Source organism: Typopeltis vanoorti, chromosome 22, assembly GCF_054136105.1.
Source record: "Typopeltis vanoorti isolate ZY-2024b chromosome 22, IOZ_Tvanoo_1.0, whole genome shotgun sequence".
Classification (NCBI taxonomy): domain Eukaryota; kingdom Metazoa; phylum Arthropoda; class Arachnida; order Uropygi; family Thelyphonidae; genus Typopeltis; species Typopeltis vanoorti.
This window is the reverse complement of record NC_143570.1, coordinates 23,907,171-23,927,656: the sequence shown is the minus strand read 5'-3', so window position 1 is coordinate 23,927,656 and position 20,486 is coordinate 23,907,171. Positions and strand designations below refer to the sequence as shown.

Sequence of the window (20,486 nt, the reverse complement as noted above, 5' to 3'; positions counted from 1 at the left end):
TTGCACTGATTTAACTTAGATTAATTCAAAACTCACGTGAACACCTGCCTGTTGCAGAGTGAATAGAGAACTGATAAACTGTTATTGGAAGTGAACACAAGTTCCTATTTCCAGTTGTGTACCAACCTATGAAACAGGAAAGCAGGGTACCAACTTTTGAGTAATCAAAACTGAAAATTCAATTTTCAGTTTTGAACACAGTACCATCTACCGGAATCTTTATAATACATTTTGCTGTCAATAAATCGCAAATTTTTAAAAACTTAAGAAAAAAGGTGCCAGTATTGCATATCGTTGCATATATAAAAGGTATAAAAAGGCCTGAAACTTTCTTCTTGTCTTCTTTTCTCCTCCATATACAGTAGAATCTCTCTTAACTGGCAACAATGGGACTTCGCCGATTCCGGATAATTGAATATATATTTCGAGAACTTACCTGTTCATGTTTTGTGAAGCCATCTGTAGAAATTGAAGCATGCAAAGTTTGTTGGTGGTGTTTTTCGATCTGCCAGGCATAATTACATAAATAATATAAAAAATCTGTTGGTTTTTTTAACATTTAAAACACACAATTTTATATTTCACAAAATCAAATTTAAACAGCATTTAAAAATTACAGTACATATTATCACATGAAAGTTGTGAATTTCTTAGTGCGATGACATGACATAACTTCAAATGTCTGCCTGCTTACAAGATTGTTGCAGGAGCTTTAAAAATTCATTGTGTATACAATGAAGTTTCATAACATCATGTGCTGACATGGATGAATATTGCTCGGCAAATCTTGTGAAAGTCTGCAATCCTTCGTCAGCTTCCTTCCACGTAACTTTCTTGGTCTGTGTGATGTTGTCCTCATTTATGCCAACAGCGACACAAAGTAATGTTCTTACATTCTTCCAGACAAGAGACAAAGTAAATATGGTGTCTTTCAATGTGAACTGTTTCTGAAAATCTTGGACACTACCTTCAAAGTTCACGCATCGATGCATAAAAAGGGAGCGGTAGTTCAGCTTTATATTCTCAATGACTCCTTGGTGGTCCATTGGTTGGATAAGGCTTGTTTTGCTGGTAGTAGAAACATAAGACAAATGTTTTCCACATTTAAGTCTTCAGCTGGGGGATGGGCATGGCAACTGTCCAACAAAAGAATCACTTTCCTGTCTGGTGGTAAACCCTTTTCCCTTAAATACTAATTCACGCTGGACACTAATACACTATGAAACCATTCTTTGAATATGTCACAATCCATCTATTCGTTCTTTTGTGCCTGATAATGGATAGGCAGATTTTTCACATTTTTAAAGCACTGTGGATTGCAGTACTTGCCTACCCCTGACAATCTTACATCGTGTGTACCTGGCATTTGCACATACCACCACAGTTACGCAGTCTTTGTTCTGCTTAAAGCCCTTTGGTGAGGCTTCGTCGCAAGCCAAAGTCGATGTAGGAAGACACTCCCATAACAATCCGGTCTCATCTCAGCATTATATATTTGTTCTGAAGTCATATTATTTTTGTCCACAATTTTCTGAAACTGTTCAATAAACTTGATCGCGGACACTTCATCGGCAGTCTTCTGTTCACCAGACACATCTAACTTACGCATTCCATGTCTTTCTTTGAATTGGTTAAGCCACCCAATGGAAAATCCACACTCGTCTTGTATCTTAATTTTCCTATGCAATTCCTTCACATTTTCTTGCCAGGGCAAACCACTCGTACAACAGGATTCAATTCTTCACACCAGGATTGGTGTGCAGTTGTCCGATTTTCTGCCGCTTTTGTAGATTCTGTTTGCATGAATCTCTGGAGATTCATGATTAAAGAAACAAGATATAAAGAAATTAAAGAAACAAGACTACCTTGTTTCTTTATATCGTACAAAGTTGAACTTCCAACTTTATATTCCTCCATTAATTTCGTTCTGTTGACACCTCTCTCCATTTTCTCCAGCAATTCGAGTTTTAATTTGAGAGTTAGAACATTTCTCTTACGTTTCGCTGGAGTAGTCATAGCGACACCACGTGGGCTGGGAGCATACATATACGAATGCAGTTTGTTGGCGTCAGTTCTGACTGTGCAATATACAAAACAACCCACGTGATCTCTCTTAGCCAATGAGCTGCTGGGAGTATTGTGTGAAGCATATGTTCAGGAGTCATGTGCCCCAAGCGACTTGGCTGTACATACAACAGTGTTGCCAAAATGCAAACCCATTGTATATTTTTCTTAACTCATAGGCTTAAATTTTGAGCTCGGAAAGTGCCATTGTTTTGGTATTGCTGGTTACGAGAGATTTTTAAGTAAATGCAAAAGAAATAAAACTGTGTAGGATTCATTTTTGTCTAAGATAAAATCCTATACTTCAGGCAAACGAAATTAACACGAGCTTCATAATGCACATGCCAAATCAGATCTCTACTTTCTGGAAAATTAAACACAGACTTGAGCATTAATTTAGGTTTTATTGATCAATTGTTATTTACTATTACATCATGAGAAGTCTTCCAGTGTTTTATTATTATAAGAATTCAGACAAAGTGAATAATCCAGATGTTATCTGCTTATACAGAATCTATCATACCTAACGTCATCTTGCCACTGATGATACTAGGGTCCTTTTTAATATCTGCTATTGCTGCAAGAGGAATTCCCCAGTTTGCAACTGCAAAAAAAAAAGAAAAGAAAATATATTATTTTATATATCAATTATATTGCCGTTTTACTTATTTTACATTGTCTGCCTGCCTGGCTAGTGTATCCACTCTCCAACCAACAGTTTTCAGGTGTTTAAATCCTGCCATGTGCATGGATGTCCTATTTAGTCAGGAGATGCATTTCATCGCCCAGTATGAGACCATCTGCCTGCTTACTGGAGGCCTGAAGTGACTTGAAAAAGTTACATTTTTGTTCTCTGGAGTGGGGATTCTGGACTAGGTAAAAAATAAAAAGTACAAAAAATTATTAAAATTAATAAAAAATCTACAGCCTACTTATGTACTAATGCATTATAGGCTTACAAGCTTTTGTAAGTTGCAATCACATAAAAAGCAATATATATATATATATATATACAGTCATCCCTCAACTTATGCTGGGGTTCCGATCCATCAGGCAAGACGTAAGTCAATACATTAAATCAACAGAGTTATAGGGGGTAAGGACTTAACAGTAATAACTATACTGTCATTTTAATTTTTAAACCTCATTATGAAACTGTACTGTGCATTACTGCCACTATAAAACAGGAGAATAATCACCCAAATCTTCCTCCACAATCACATCTTCATTACCTTCCCAATGTGAAGGATCGGGCTATGGCTCTTCTGGTGTAACCTTTGTTTTTTTGATGAAAATGTCTGATGCTTTGCTTATTCCTCTTCTTCTTTTCATCATAAATTTGTTTATAGCAAACAAATGCATCATGTATTTTCCTTTCAACTAATAAATAGCGTTCAACATTGGGGTACATGTCTTCAACCATTTTGAGAACAGTGCTAACTGCAGAGAACATTTTTGCAAGACCCTTCAACTGTGAATTATTTAACTGCTTTTCCTTGTTTCTCGTTTTCCTCTTCCTTTTCTCATTCTTCCTCTTCTGCAACACATTCCTCCAGTTCGACTAATTCTTCGTTAGTCAACTCTTCAGGGCACTTCCTATGAGTTGAACTATGTCGTCATCATTCACTTCAAGATTCAGGTTGTTTGCTAGGCCCACTATTTCTTCACTCAATTTAAAAAGGTCTTCATTTTTTTTCAAAACTTCCAAAATTGCACAAACCTTTTGTCGTTTTTCATATGCCATTCATACATTGAGAGATCACTTTGTCCCAAACTACAGCAATACTTTTAATAGCATGATAAATATTAAATGCTTTCCAGAATTGCATTAAAGTCATTTCCTTCATTAGAAGAAATGGCTTGTGAAAAAGTTCTCCATAGATAATAAACCTTAAACACTACTATAACTCCCTGATCCGTTGGTTGGATCAATGAAGTAGTGTTTGGAGGGAGAAATATGACCTTGAACTTAGTGAAGTTCACCGATATAAGACGGATGACCTGGAGCATTATCTAGAATTAATAAAATTTTAAATTCTACATTTTCTTTCACACAACAGCTTTCCATTTCACTCGCATAACCGTTGATTAAGGCACCTGCAAAAATTTTTGAGTCATTTTTGACTTCTTATTGCTCCTATAATGAACTGGAAGAGTATGCTTCCTAATGTTTTTGAAGGCTCGTGGATTCTCACTGTGCCATATCACAAATGGTTTGTTTATATCCAGCCACATTACCCCCTAACAGAATCGTAACACGGTCTTTAAGAGCTTTGAAACCAGGCATAAATTTTAGCTTTTTGCGGATGAATTGTTTGATCGGGTATTTTTTTTCCAAAACAAGGAGGTCTCGTCCATATTAAATATTTGCTGTAGCAAATAATTTTCCTACGTAATAATTTTATCCAATTTCTCCACAAACTCTTTGGCAGCCTTCTCATCAGAACTTGCAGATTCACCATATATTTTCACATTACCAGTGCAAAACACTGCTTGAATCTCATGAACCAGCATTGAATTCGTAGTCATAATTGGGTCCTTCTTTCTCCTTCAACATGTTGAAGAGACTTAGTGCCTTAGCAGTTATGGTCATGGTGTTAAGAGGTATGCGCTTTTGGTTTAGGTCCTCTATGCATGATGGAAATAGCTTTTTCAATCACTGATAGGACCTTGTCATTGCTTCATCACTATCGTTGAACCAACTTCGTTTCAAGATCAATCACCTCTTTTTCTGTGATTCTTCATTAGGTTTTTTTAATCTGGCATGTAGGGGACATTCTGCACAAAATATTTAATGATAAATACACAAATAACATATTTTTCAAACACAAAATCAACAGAGGAACTGAGTGTCAACTGCCGAGGGAGGTTAGTTTTTATTCAGCAACTGTGGATGCACTGTTGCTAAATAAAAACCTTTTTACTTTACGCTCACTCACATCTTGTTCAAAAGTATAGTCAAAAATGTTATTTATTCTATTATGAGGATCACAGACGTAAGTCAAGGGATGACTATATATAGTAAGGCTATAGAACAATAAAGGAGAGTGTTAATGAGTGAAAAAGAAGAGTACTGATGAACTCTTGTAGATTGCTAAACACCTTTCTAAATTACTTTCAGCATTCATAGGAAAAATCTTCATTTACCAAGAATAGTTCTAATTTCAAAGCAAAGATATCAGAGCTCTGTTTTTGCCCAGATGATCTCTTTTTCAGCTTAGATATTGTCTGCCTATTTGACTGTCTTTTGCTCTGGATGCTGTACATGCCAGAATAAGCATTGCCAACAAATTTGGGGAATCTATGGTTAGTCCTCTTTCTCCTACAGTTACTAACTACTTCATGGAATAATTCGAAAAATGGATGTTGAACAGTGACTTTCCCAAACCATCCTTTTAGTACAAATGTGTAGATGATATCCTTGCAATTTTGCATGGTTCCCTTAGATCTACAATATTTCATCAATAAGATTAACACTTTTCACCACTGTATCTAGGTCATCCTTGAAGTAAAAGAGGAAAATCAGACCCCTTTTTAGATCTCCTTTTACTTCATCACCCAGATGGTAGCCTTCATTTCTCACTTTTTTAGAAAGAAAATCAAACAATCATGCTTGTCAAAAATCTTACACCATGAAGATTTTGGTATATCAAGTTCACTCTCTCTGCTCTACTGCTGAAATGCTGCTCTCTCAGAACAATCACATCAAATACACCATACTTACTTAATTTTTACTCGCTTTACAGAATCTTATGCCAACAAAATCATCGATACTTAGTGTTTCCTTGTCATTCCTCAATACAGTAATGATACAGGTGGTTTATGTTACCATTCTTTATGTTAAAGTTGTCTCTGAAGGAATAGCCAAACTACTTAGATCTGTTGGCTTACACATGTCCTTTCATCTTATTAACAAGATTTCTAATTTTCTAGATTCTTTAGAAGATAAATTTCTGCCTTTGGCACACCATGGAGTCTCTCAAATTCCTTGCCAGTGTGGGTTATATTTTGGCCAGATAGATCAGTGGCGATATGTTGTAAAGAATATATAAACTACATTAAATTCCTTGAGCCCAAATAGTCAGGACCTGTAGAACATGCAATCTCCACCAAATGTTGAATCTTTTGGAAGAAGAAGGTGCTCCATAAAAGTAATTATTTGATGGAATGCTTATATAAAGTTGCAAAACCTTGCTACATTGTCCAAATCCAAACATTAGTGATGGACTGCAATTACTCCTTTTATGGGAAATAGTACTTCTCCACAAATTTCAGAAATAATTATTTTGAATCAATCTATTGCTAATTATAGTTATTTTATCAGGACTTTAATAATGTATCAAGACAATGTCACTCTATATCATATACAGAGTGGCCAAAAGTCACAAAAGGGGTCTGAAGTTTTTAAAAACTTTTTTAATTATTATTCTTTTTTCTTTTTTTTTATTTATTTATATTTCTTTTATGTACATTTTTATTTTACAATGGTATTGTAAATTTAAAATAAAAAATAAAGGAGTTATTAAATATTGAAACCCCTTTGGGACTTTTGGCCCACCCTGTACATATAGTTCACGTTTCACTGTTGAATCTTCTGGTTTATGATCTAGTTGTTTATTTTGAAAGTCATACTGAAGATGCCTTTGATAACAGAGCAAAAATTCTATGCTTATAAAAATTATATAAGTAACATCCATATTAAGCACCTGTGTAGCTCAGTGGAAGTGGCATTTATCATCCATGATGCTAGATTGCCAAAGAAAGAGCATCATAAATTCAATTCTAGAGGAACTTTTACTAAACTTTTTTCAGCTAGTTCCCCAAGTCATGAGCAAGCAAGATTATTCTCCTGGAAACCGGGTTTTCATCTTGTAAACTCAAGAAAATTGATCTTAGAACCCACACTATTTCAGACTGTAAACATAGGATTAGGGACCACAAGATGGCGGCAATTGTCAGCAGTCTTTCTTCACCAGATTATTATTATTATTATTATTATTCAGGCCTCCAAGGAGTCAAAAGACTCATCGAGGGAGGTCCTTCCTAAGACATAAAGTCTGTCAAGACTCATTGAGGGGAGGTCCCCCCCTGAGAAACACAAAGTTTATCATACCACTCTTTAAAGTCACTGACCGTTCTCGCTCCCACCACTCCATCAGGCAATGCATTCCACGGCTCAACCACCCTCCACACAAAGAAACCACTCCTTACCCTCTTGCTCACAGTTTCCTTTCGTAACTTCCAGGGATGGCCTCTTGTCATCACTCCTTCCCGCTGATCAACCAAGCGAAAGAACTCCCCAGTGTCAACCCTGTAACCACCTCTCAACAGTTTAAAAGTCTCAATCATATCACCTCTCCTTCTTCTATCCGCCAAACTCTGCAGTCCACATTCTCTCAGCCGATCCTCATAACTATCATTGTACAGTCCTGAAACCATCTTTGTCATCCGTCTTTGTATCCTTTCCACAGTTAATTTATCCCCTTCAAATCCTGGGGACCAAATCTGAGAACAATAGTCCAAGTGTGGTCTGATCAGAGACTTATACAACGGAATGATAACCCTCTTATCTCTGCAGGTCAGTGTCCTTCTCATAATAGCAGCAATCCTCTGTGTTACCTTCACCACCTTTGCAATATGTCCCCTAAACTTCAGGTTTCTATCAATCATCAACCCCAGATCTCTTGTCTCCCCTACTTCCTCCAATATAACTCCTCCCATAGAGTATGCAGCATCCCATCGATGTTTCCCAAACCTCAAGACCTTACATTTTGCTGCATTAAACTGACACCCCCATTCATTTGCCCATCTATCTAGCTTATTTAAATCCTCTTGCAGGGCTACCACATCTGCGCTATTACTAATAATCCTTCCCAGCTTCGCATCATCCGCAAACAACTGAATATCCCCCTGCAATCCACTGGCTATGTCATTGATATAAAGGTTAAACAATATAGGTCCTAGTACTGAGCCCTGTGGGACCCCACTTGTAACCCTCTGCCTCCTGGAAACTGCTCCACCATACACAACTCTCTGATACCTATCAGACAGCCAATCCTGAATCCAGTTGACCAATCTGACATCCAGACCCATGTGCTGCAACTTAAATATCAGCTTATCATGTGGCACCCTGTCAAATGCCTTTGCTAAGTCTAAGAAAATTGCAGTATATGCCTTTCCCTCATCTAATGCTCTTGTAACTTTATTATAAAAGGCTAGCATATTGCTAAAACAAAAAATATCTCATCTTCCTTTTACCTTGCGGTGTCGAGGGTTTATTAATCATCGGACCTCAAACCGTTCACAGGATAAGGTGGTCAGCCCTACGCCCCTATGTATCCAATGTCCGTAGTGTTGAGATTTCAAGGCAGGTTTGCCTGCTTTGCAAGATGAAAAACCCCAGGATAAACCGGGGAAAAAACCCTGCTGTCCATGTTGTGTATAATTAGCAATAGTTTAGGCCAACTATCTCTGATTGGCTACTAGTGGAGAATAAACTGGGCTAAAATGACCTCTCCTTATTCCTATTGGGGAATAAAAGCATTAGCTGAAATCCATAATAAATTTATTAAATTTAAAGGTTTTAAAATAGTTTAAAAGTACTTTAAAACTTTAAATGTTCAAATATTTAATAAAATCAACAATTAAGTTATATCCTAAAACAACAAATTAGCATATATGCTGGTGTATAAGATATTTGAAGTTAATTAAAAAAAAAAAAAGACTGGTGAAATATGGATTCATCTTATTCTCCAGGTATAAAATCTGAACTTGGCAATGGAAAGCAACATCAAGTAATCATTCAGTTGCTGCAGTAATGTAGTGGGTAAGTGTTATTTGAGGTGCATGTACTATGCTCTAATAAGCTTTTGCTTTTATATTATGTTGAACATGTTAATATATTAGTATATAAATGTATTTAGTAAATGCATTCAGTAGGGTAAACATGCAGTTCTTTCATTGAAATCCTAATGAAACCTTACTGGTGTGATCACATGAATTACAATCAGGGGCGAATGCTGGCCTTGAAATTCACGCTTGCTCTTGTTATCATTCAGGGAGTGAGAGGTGTGATCGAAATCTAATTATCGGAATAATGAATTACAGGTAACCCTTGTATAACGTGGATGTTAGGTTCCATAGAAATGCTGCATTATGCGAGACTCAGTTCACATACAAAAAGTAGGGTTATGTTCCGAAATCGTTTTTTTTTAAAAAAAATTATATAAACAACAATGACATATCCAACAAAAAAATATTTTTATTTAATTCAGGTAATTCATGTAAGTTAAGAAAACATATAAACTATGACACAATATATATTGTAATCACCTGATCCATTACTACAAAACAGTAGAGTAATTCTGTCTTTGGAAACTTTGAATCCAGGAGCTGATCTTTCATTTTTCGAAATATAGGTGTGTTTTGGCATTTTTTCCCAATAACCCGGATTCATCAGCATTGAACACCTGGTCTTCATTATAAATGTGTATAAACTTTGAGAGTTTTTGAAATCTTATTCAACTTTTGTTGAATAAGATTTCCATCCAAAGGAATTTTCTTTTGAGTGCATCTTCTTTCCAAATCATTAGAGATTGTTTCGTTTTTCTCTTAGAAAATTGCGTACACGAGCAATGAGCTTGGCACTTACCGTTGATCCAGCAATAAACACTTTCTTGGATTTTATGTTCATTGTGTTTGATTGTTTGAATTGTTGATTCATTTAAATTCAAAGTCCTTACAACAACTGGTTTTTCTCCATTTTTCAACCGATCCATGATTTTAATTTTTTTTTTCTTCGAGACGAATTTTCTTTTCAATATTCATTTTTTCCTTTTTCAATACAATTTGTGGACATTACTATAAAAATAATTTTTTTACATAAAAAAGCATTACATATTAATTATGTATGTAACTCACCAGAAAATAAAGTTCTCAGCTTGAGATAACATGCTTATGATTTTTAATACGCTTTCCTGGCAGAAAACGAAGACAATTTACAACAATAAACACTTTATATGGTATACAATTGATGTACATGCGTGCTAAAGGTGTTTTCCCTAATATAAATTCGCTACTTATAACTACCTGCACGATATGGGCAGACACAAATTTAACGAAGATAAAATTTGATTTTTAAGTCGCGCGGTGAAAAATATATGAAAAGATAAAGGGTTATTACAATATGTAGACATTTTTACCAAAACCACGTTGCATAAGTACCGCGTTGAACAAGGTTACTATAATTTGTAGACCGCATTGTATAAGCACTGCGTTATATGAGGGTTACCTGCTGACCATTTAAAACTATATATTTAGAAATTTATGTACATTTAATCATACAAATACAATATTTATTTTACAAATGATATTCTATCTTTTTCAATTTAGCTACTTGAATACAAATTCTACCCTATGGTTCTTCTTTATGAACTGGTCAATAACATAGTCATAAAAAGTTAGTTGTAACTGAATTTTCCCAGCAACATGCACACTTGCAAAGGCTGCTGAAGCTCACTGGCTAGAGCTACGTTGAATGTGTATGGCCTGTGGTTTAAGCAACAGAGTGAGACGATGTGAAATGGCTATATGCACGCATGAAATCACAGTGCTGCTGCAAGGACCTGTGAGCTTCTACAACCGAGCAAGCCATGATAGCTTTGACTAGACGAGCAAGCATCGGCTTTGATACACAACGCAAAGTTCAATTATTGCAGCGCAAGCTTAAGACATCTTCTGTGTACAAAAATAAAAGCCTAAATGGAATGCTTATAAATGCACGCATTTATTAACAAATAAATAGTACTTCTTTCTCAATTAATGAGCTTGTGCAGCAAACATGGAGAATTCACCACTGATTACAATATATGAAAGCAAAGACTTGTACAAATATAAGAAACAATTTTACTGATTCTCTTCCAGGGGAAGGCATCATTCATAAATTAGTAAAGAAAATACCTGCTGTAATTTCTATGCCTACATTATATTAAAGCCACAGTTAAGTACAAGAGGTGGTTCATAGTAAGTGTAAAATTTGGAGGGCTCTCTCTTAATAATAATATACCAGGCTGATAACTTTTAGCAAAATGGCTGCTCGTTAGTTGAACAATCACTTCTGCATCAGGTCACCCATATAACATCTGCATTCAGTAGTCATTGTTTCTTTTACTTGCAGCATAATGATACAATTTATCATAACTGACATTGCCTTATGCACAAGATATTCCTTCCACATCATCTTTTTCATACAAATCTCTTGCTTAATTAGATTACACATCCATTTCACTCCTACTCGATTTATTCTTCGAATTCTCAGGACACATTCTGATATCACATCATTTAAGTATGTTTAAATGCTTCCCATCCAGCAACCAATCCCATTCCACGGAACTCAGTATACTTCTCAGTCGGTCATAATTTCCTTGCTTTGTTGTTCAGTGTGTAATCTTTTCTGAATGGAATATTTGTAAACTTATTCACTTCCCAAGTGAGTACTTCACGATCACTGTCACCAACCAGAGTCAAAATAGTTACATCTTTAACTGAAACCCCCTCTGATGCTATAATCAGATGTAACACTCTTTGACATCAAGGTCCTTCTATCACATGCTGCTTAGGAGTAGTCTTGCAACAGCTGACTAAATTCAGTTTCGGTCTTCATGTGCAATTTCATAGTCACCCAGTCAATGTTTGGATAATTAAAGCCCCCCCCCCCATGATTACTCCTTTTGCACCCATCGTAATTATTTGTTGATGAATTTCGTCGTCACTATAACAACACCCCACTATGTATTCAATTTTGCTACTCACCTCAAACCAGATGGTTCAAACGCACTGCCACATGAAAAATTGTCACTAGTATTGCAGTCATAGGTCTCAATTCTAACTGTATTCAAAACATTTGATATCATTAGCAGCATGCCCTCTCTTCCCCTATCTTGTCAATCCTTCCTAAAAATACTGTACTCTTTGCACTCGATTCTAGTTATTACATCTACTTCTGATAGCCAAGTCTCACTAATGCCTACAAAATGAGCTCCCAATATATTACCCAAGGCAGCACACTCTACTCCTTTGTATTTAATACTTCTAGCATTCATGTACAGGCATAATAAATTACCTGCATGCTCTTTTGCATACACGTCTGTGGTCTGCATAACACAGTTCGTCAACTTTCACATCTCTGTTCTTATCTAGTTCCTTACTTATGTAGCCATCGTTACACATGCTTGATAAGTCCAAACTGGACAAACACAAAATTGTTCTCTCTTCATAATTATTTCATAATAATAACTATTCCCATCATTAACACAGTTACCTAACATTGTTGCTCTTACAACAGATTCTCATGATTCCTCCCATCAGAATTCAGTTTTCCTGATTCTCTGTGTTAGGTCTTATATCAATTAATAATTTTTCAAGATTCGTTATGTCAAACACATTCAAGTGTAGGCCTTCCCTCTTATACAAATCCAATCTTCCCTCAAACTTGCTCCACACATCCAAAAACCTGCATCCATTCCTTCTACAGCCTATGCATTGAATCATTTAGCATCACAGCCCTTCTTAATTCATTTTTATCTTATTGAGGTAATATACTTTCTATTTTCCCTTTCTCACTCTCACCTCTTCCAACAACACTTTCATGTCTTCTCTTGTCATACTGAACTTACTGAGAGTTAAGTTGTTAGTGCCTACTACAATTATGAAGTTATAAAGTTTTGCAATGGCTACACTGCATAATTCAGAATGCCTAGTCAAAATGTTGAATTCCAGATGATTGGACTAGAACTCTTATAGTTCCCATCTATAGAACAGGGAATAAAGCTAAAAGTGAAAATTACAGAGGACTTTCTCTACTAAGTGCTGGCACAGACCGGGGTAATTCGACTGTCTAATTAAAGCAAAGCAATTTGATGGTTGCTTGATAGGTGTTGCCGCCAATGTGCTTTCTGGATGGTTTGAATGTTTAAGTGAAAGAATATCAATCAAGGTTTGGGGTAATTGGTGGGAGTAAACATGACTCTCCTTGAGGTGGACTTGTTGGATGGAGCCTTGGTTCTTCTGGTCATATAAACTAGCCAATTTACATTTCTCTTTATAAGAGAACATGTCATCAGAGGGAGCCTGATGATAGATATTGAGTGTTTATAGCACATTTCATAATACCTGGTCAATTGCCAACCACCTATACCAGGTCTGGCAGGCCTCATATGACAAATCTGAAGGTAGATGCTTATGTCCTCTACTTAACTGCAGGAAATTGCCATCCCACCTGCACATGAGCTTATTGTAGGGAATTTGGCTGCCTGGCTTCATCGTTTGATGGTATGTTTCATCTAGACATCAAGAAGGTGGTGTACTCCATTCAGCGCTAACACCTTGCCCTAGAACAGCAACTGTTGGTAAACTTCTTGTCTGATTCTCTAGCGATGGATGTCTCGTTCGGTCGATTTGGTGGCTGTGTAGTACGAGCCTGCCTCATGAACTCCATTATTAGCCTAAACAAGGATAATTCTTCACAGGCTTCGTAACTTACAGACAGGTACAAGTTCAACTATCCAAATCCATGGCTGGCCCTTTTAATACAGGTCTCTGTATTAAATGGCCGTGGCTCTAAGAATGCAATGGTAAGTATGGCTAATGGTCATACTGTGGTAAATGCATGAACTGAACATCTTTAGGTTCATGTACCACATGAACCTAAAGATGTTCAGAACCGAACGTTCCTAGGTTCTTAAAGCAAAATGGTAGTGAAGCAGCCATATAGAAAGTATCAAGAGAGTCTGTACTGCTGAAGATGTGAGACAGGTTAGTTTTACACTACTGATGACTCATCATTGCTATAGTAATCCTGCTCAGTACAAGAGATACTGCAGGTTCGGAATCTTGGTCGGGTGACCAGTGGTGGGAAAATACACAAGAGATAGCCAAAACACTAAACCAGCAGTACACAAGACAGTGTTCAAACTAGTTTAATGTTAAGGATGTAAGAGTTGGGTTAGAAAAAAAGCACTTGATCAGCATTTAGAGACCACAGATATGAGAGTTATTAGAAAAATTAGGGGCCTGAACAGATGGTATCAGTGGAAGAATCATATTAAAAATGCAGACATTAAGAAGGAAACTGACATTGTTTACATTCAAGCATACGTGAGCTAATTTAAGGTGCTATGCACTTAAAAAATGGGAAAGGAAAGGTTAGCAAAACAGGTGTTTGATGTCAACATGGCAGGAAAAGATCCAGAGGAAGACCAAGGTCTAGGTGGATCGATTCAGTCAGAAGTGCCTTAAAAGAATGAAATGTTAGATATGACAATATAGGTGTGTTGACAAGTAATACCGTATTTACTTGAATATAACATGCCTTCGCATATATCTCATGCCACTGATTTTACTTTACAAAAAAAGAAATGTAAACGTTTCACATATAGTTTGCACACAAAAAAAGTTTAAAACTTTAAGAAATAGTGAATGTTGTTATGGCAGTTTCAGATATTATGGAATTTGGTTGAAGAGAATCAGCATTTCATCTATTGTTAATACCACGCCAATCATATGCATAGAGTTGGAGACAACCAGTAGAGGAAATGTGGGAGTAAGAGCACTGACTTCTACTCAATCGTTGATCGCATGTGAGTGTGGGTGGGATTAAGAGACCATCATTAGAACTGTTGTGCAACTAGATTTTGAAAGCTCGGGACATGATTTCACCAGAGATAATTTAATTACAGAAGCATTATCGCAAAAGATTCAAATATATCACGTGATGAAAGTGAGTGGCCAATCACGTAAATAACATTGATAATTAAAATTAAATGCATTCATTTTATAAGTAAGGTGAGCAAATATAAATTATAATACTGAGGATTTAATTATTAACATCCCTTTAGTTTTTTCCAGAAAAACTTTATTTTCTAAAAATCCCTGCATATAGCAAGTTATATTCGAGTAAATACAGTAGCCTAATTTGGAGAAAAATTGTTGATAGGAGATTATTAACCCCTTAACATACAAAGATGTCTGTGACATGTCTTTTGTTTATTGCACCAAAATTGATTTTGAATTTTGGTTTCACATATAAATACAACTGAATATAGACAATCTTGTGCCTACTTCCTTTCAGCCAAGAAAAGTTGCCAACGGCGTGTATCGGCTATTTTGTTTGCGTTTGCACAAATTCATCATTATTTGAAAAATAATGATGAATTTGATCCAGCAAATCGCCCTCGCCCAAAAAACTGGCAGAAAAACGACCGCTTTCTGATTTTTAATTGGTACGTTAAGAGGTTAATAATGTATTACTGTCATAGTAGCTTGAACACTCCTTGAGGATACATATCAGGAAGTTGATAATGAAATATTGCAATAAATAGAGTCTGGTTTGGTGAGGATTCAGGACGTGCAATGAATTATGTTCATGTCATTCAGTTTGTTTTTTATGATTTTAACAGTAGATAATGATCCAATCTGACCTAATATTAATAATCAGGATGGATGGAATTTAATGAATTTCACACTTAGGATCTCTTAAATTTTAACAAGTCCTTCCAATTTTTTTTTCAATTATTTCATTTGTAGCAGCAAAAATTAGGTTGGTTTTGAAAGTTTCACAGTCTGGGCTCTTAACTTTTAATACACTTGCCAGATTTCTAAATAATACCACCATTCATTCACTAGCTCTTTGAATACCATAAATGTCACAGACATCATCAGTTTTCACAAAAAACTAAGGAATTATTGGTTGTATGCATATGAAGCTTCTTTTGACGAGTATGGAAGCACATATATCGCTTCTTTCTTCTATCCTCCCCATCACAAGTATTTCTCCTTTTTCTTTCCAGTGTATCATATTGGTTTATTCTTGAATCTTCTCTTTCTGCCTTGTGAATTTGTATGTTTCCTGCAGGATATAATGAATTGTGAATATCATCACAGGATGCCTTTACTAGGCTTCAAAGTGTTCTCATCTAGATACAAGGAAGTTTTATAAGGATTTTAACTGACGATCAGTTAGCCAGTCTCATATAGAGGCGACAGAGTAATTTTCTTCTGGAAACTCAGGTTTTTAATTCCACAACACAAAACAGACAAGCTGAAGATCAGAAACAATTAACATGCATTCAATGGCCTTGGAATAACTGTAACTGCTTCAGCTGTAATTCTGACCAAACTCAACCTTTCTCTGGTATTTGTTCCATCATTTGCCGTAACTTTCAACCTACAAGTTCCTTTGATTATTAATGGATTCCATTCACCGAGATACCGTTCACAAAACCTTATTTTTAATAAGATTTTGTTCATCAGCACCAGTTCTTACAGACTGCATCCATCACATGCTTACTCTATTGCTTCCTGTTTGTTAGTTCTCTATTATGGTTTCCATTTGGCAACTGATGTTCTATAGGTTCACTAATACCTTGTTTGAACTCTTTTAATTCTCTGATGTTGCAGTGAAGTTAGCTATTTTTTGTTCTATATGTTTTCATTATAGTTGAATATTCTGTGGAATGGATCTCTATGTATTGTTGTGTATGATGCACTTGGATTGGATATAACCACATATATTGGAATTCCTAAAGACAGATAGGGGCATTCATTTATACATCAATCAGGATTCCTGCTCTAAAACAGACCTGTACCATCCTTTGCTATCACACTATTAACATATATCATAATATTACTAAATAATTAGGTATGGTTAGTCTATTCTTATTCTGATATAGCAGTTAATCCCTAAGTCTGGTTTATTTTTAGTTTTTTCTATAATACTGTTTATCATTCCATAAGAATTGAAAACATCATTTATAGTACAGTACGCAAAAAACCGAACTCTGACTTTCTCTTTAGTACATGCACTATGAGATATGCCGTTTGACTGCATGCATATTAATAGAAAAGAACATGCAGTCTATGCCATTACATTTAGCTGTAGCAATGGTGTTGACGTTGGAAGAAAAGGCATTTATTTTTGAGCATTATTTTCACTCATATGGAGTTAGAAGAGCAAATGGTCCAAGACTACAACGTGAGTGGTTTGTTCATTGTTTCCGTAAATAAGACCCCACCTTTAAACCTTGCTGAACTAAGGGATAAAATTACACAATAAGTCCAGCAGATGTCCCAAGCCTTGTTCTCTAAGATGACAGAGCACCCTTCTCATATGCTATGAAACCTGTCTTGAAAAACCAGATACCCATTTTGAGCATGTAATCTACTGTTGCTAATGTTTTATTCAACCAATATTCCACTGATAGTTGTGAATGTACATATATTTCTTTGTTAATAAACCTGTCTAATCCATAACATGGAGCCTCCATAGCTCAGTCAGTATAGATGAAGCCCTTTGGTCAGAAACCTGGGTTCGATTCCAGTCCAAAACATGAGAAACCTTTATCTGGTCTATTTTGACTAAAGGAGAGTTACCCAGTCTCATACAGAGGTAGGGTTTTTCCCCGACTCCAGAATGGGCAAACCGGCCCCATGAACACACACATCTACAGACATAGGACATGCTAGGAGGCATATGGTGAACCACTTTATGCTTGAAGTAGTCACAGTTTCAAATCATAATAGGCCATGCCAAATACAAACGTAACGGGCCACTAGACTAGGTCTAATATGAGGAGTCCATAATATATATCATTGTAGTTATTCAGTACTGCTTTTTTTTTTCTCACTGTACTGTATCTTTTGCAAAAGATTTTTAAACATAACTATTTTTTATCTTTGCCCATTAACTGATAAAAGTTATAGGCATTAGTGTGACTTAGCTAACAGCAGATGACAGTTACTGAGAGAGAGAAAGAATGTGATGGATTTAGTATTTTCCTGGAGGATAGAGTAGATAGGACAGGTGGTGGGGTACTGCTGCTGATGATAGCAGATGAATTGTAGCCAACAAGAGCATGAGCCAGTGAGGAAGATGGCAGTTATTCTGAGTCAAATGTGGTGTAAGATTGAGGGCAATGGGAAGAAATATAAAACTGGTTGCTGCTATAGGTCAGGGGGGTGCCTGGGAAGATGTGCATCAGCAGATTAGTACAAGCGAAAGTCGAGTAATTATTATGGGGGGGGGAACAGTTCAATTTTGGAGACATAGACTGGAACAAGGAAAGACCCCATGGAATTTATACACTTACTGAGAGATAATTACCTAAGGCAGAATGTGAATGTAATGGAGGGTATACAGAGTATAAGTGTTGAATATGGACCCGTTCATAACTACATTGCTTCCAACTGGGAAGAGTGATTATATTGTTGTGATTTGGGGGAGGGAGTAGCAAAATATGTGGAAATTTCAACTAAGAAGGGATATATGTCTAACTACAGGGAAGGTTTGTCATAATATGACATGCTTAGAAGGCAGCTTGAAGTAGTATCATAGCATAAAGCTCTGCAAGGGACAGATGTTCACAGTGCATGGGGGGGGGGGGTAGAGTAATTTGGGCAAATATGAGAAATGGGGAACTGGACAATGAAACTTATTTGTGCCTATGGTCCTACAGAAGGTTCTACTAAGGTAGAAATGGAGGAATTTTTTGAGGCTTTAGAGAAAGCAACTGACACAATGAAAAATTGGTCCCTTGTTGGGGATCTAAATAGCAGAGTAGGAAATGATTGTGAGACATACAAAAATATTTTGGGAAAATTTGGAGAAAAGTGCAAAGCTAATAATAATGTCAAATATCTGTTGGATTTCTGCTCAGGACATGGACTGGTTATTACTAACAACATATTCCAACATAAAAATGTGCACAAATTCACATGGAGAGAAGAGGCAAGGAATAAGAAAAGTCTCATTGACTATGTTATTGTTGATAGTGATGTTTTCTCCCTGGTACAGGACATCGAGTGTACAGAGGATTTGAAATTGGAAGTGATCACTATTTAGTCTTGAGCAAGATAAAATTGAATATTATTGAAAAGAATAACATGTAAGAAAGTTTTAAAGTGAATAAAAGTTGAGCAGCTCTCAGATGTGAACTGTAGACTAAAATACACGAAGATTATTGAAGAAAAAAATGAAAGAGTTTGAGAACAGGAATCAAACCTTGGAGATTCAGTGGCAAACTCTGAAGAAAACATTGATTGATTCTGCCAGAGAGGCATGTGGTGAGGTTGTCTGCAAGGATAAAAAAATCAGAACTCCCTGGTGGACACAGGAAGTTAAAGAGGCAGTGAAGGAAAAGAAGATAGCATATCAAAAGTTCCTGGCAAATAAGTCAGCTTGTGCTCTTAGGAATACAGAGACAAATGCAAGAATGCTAAACATGTGTAAAACAAGCTAAACAAAAGTCATGGGAGGACTTTGGCAAGAATATAGAAAATAAATATCAAGAAGGTGGTAAAATATTCTGGAGGTTGTTGAAGAAGCTTAGGAATGGAGGAAAGACTGCTGTAAAAGGAGTTAGAGATGATAAAGGTGACATGAAAACGGGAGAAAAAGATATCTTAGTTTATGGAGTAATTACCTTGAAAAACTGCTAAATGAAACAAGTAGTGATCACAGCACAGTGGTAAAAAAAAACACTGACCAGGCATGCAGTCAGGAATACATATCCATACCTGAAGTAAAAAAAAGCCATCAAAGGCTTGAATGGAAAGGCAGCAGGAGTAGATGATATTCGACCAGAAATGCTGAAGTATGGTGGTATAAGAGTCTTACAGTGGCTGCACTGCATAGTTCAGAAAGCCTGGACATAGTGACGAATTCCCAATGAATGAAGTAGAGCTCTCATAGTACCCATATATAAAAAGAGAAATAAAACTGAATGTGAGAATTACAGAGGTATTTCCCTACTGAGTGTTCCTGGCAAGATCTATGCAAGTATACTTGAGAAACTGTTGAGAAGAATTGTGGAAGAAAAGCTTTGGTGAAGAACAAGCTGGATTCAGACCAAATAGAGGCTGTCAGGATCAGATCTTCACTTTACGACAAATAGTCGAGAAAGCATGGAAATATAACAAATTTTTGTCGATTTGGAAAAGGCATATGACAAGGTGCCAAGAGAGAAGCTATTCAATACGCTGCAGTTATATGGTGTCAATGGGGCATTATATCAAGCAATACTTAGTCTGTATTTGAGTTGTAAGTCAGTAGTTAGAATTGAAGGAAGTACAGGAAGATGGTTTAATGTTAAATCTGGTGTGAGACAAGGATGTACATTATCCCCTCTGTTATTCATTATCTATATGGATCACATTATGAAGGAAAGTGGTATTAAACATGATATCAAAATTGGAGATGTTAATGTCAGCTCTTTGCTTTATGCAGACGATGTTATATTTCTAAATAAATCCGCTACAAGTCTGAAAGATTCTCTGACTAAATTGAATAACTGTTGTAATAGATATGGTATGAAGGTCAGCAATAAAAAGACAAAGACAATGAAAATAGGCAGAATCATTGAAAATGTCAA

At 36.1% G+C, this 20,486-nt stretch overlaps 1 protein-coding gene across 1 annotated transcript in view; it reads right to left on the bottom strand.

Moving 5' to 3' along the window:
• Window positions 1-20,486, bottom strand: part of Mpc1 (mitochondrial pyruvate carrier) — a gene marked incomplete at its 5' end in the record, with an annotated part of 99,701 nt that overhangs the window by 43,554 nt on the left and 35,661 nt on the right. The window contains one exon of the mRNA XM_090412425.1: window positions 2,588-2,668. Within this exon, the coding sequence (XP_090268551.1) occupies window positions 2,588-2,668 (81 nt within the window). The remainder of the gene's footprint in view (window positions 1-2,587; window positions 2,669-20,486) is intronic.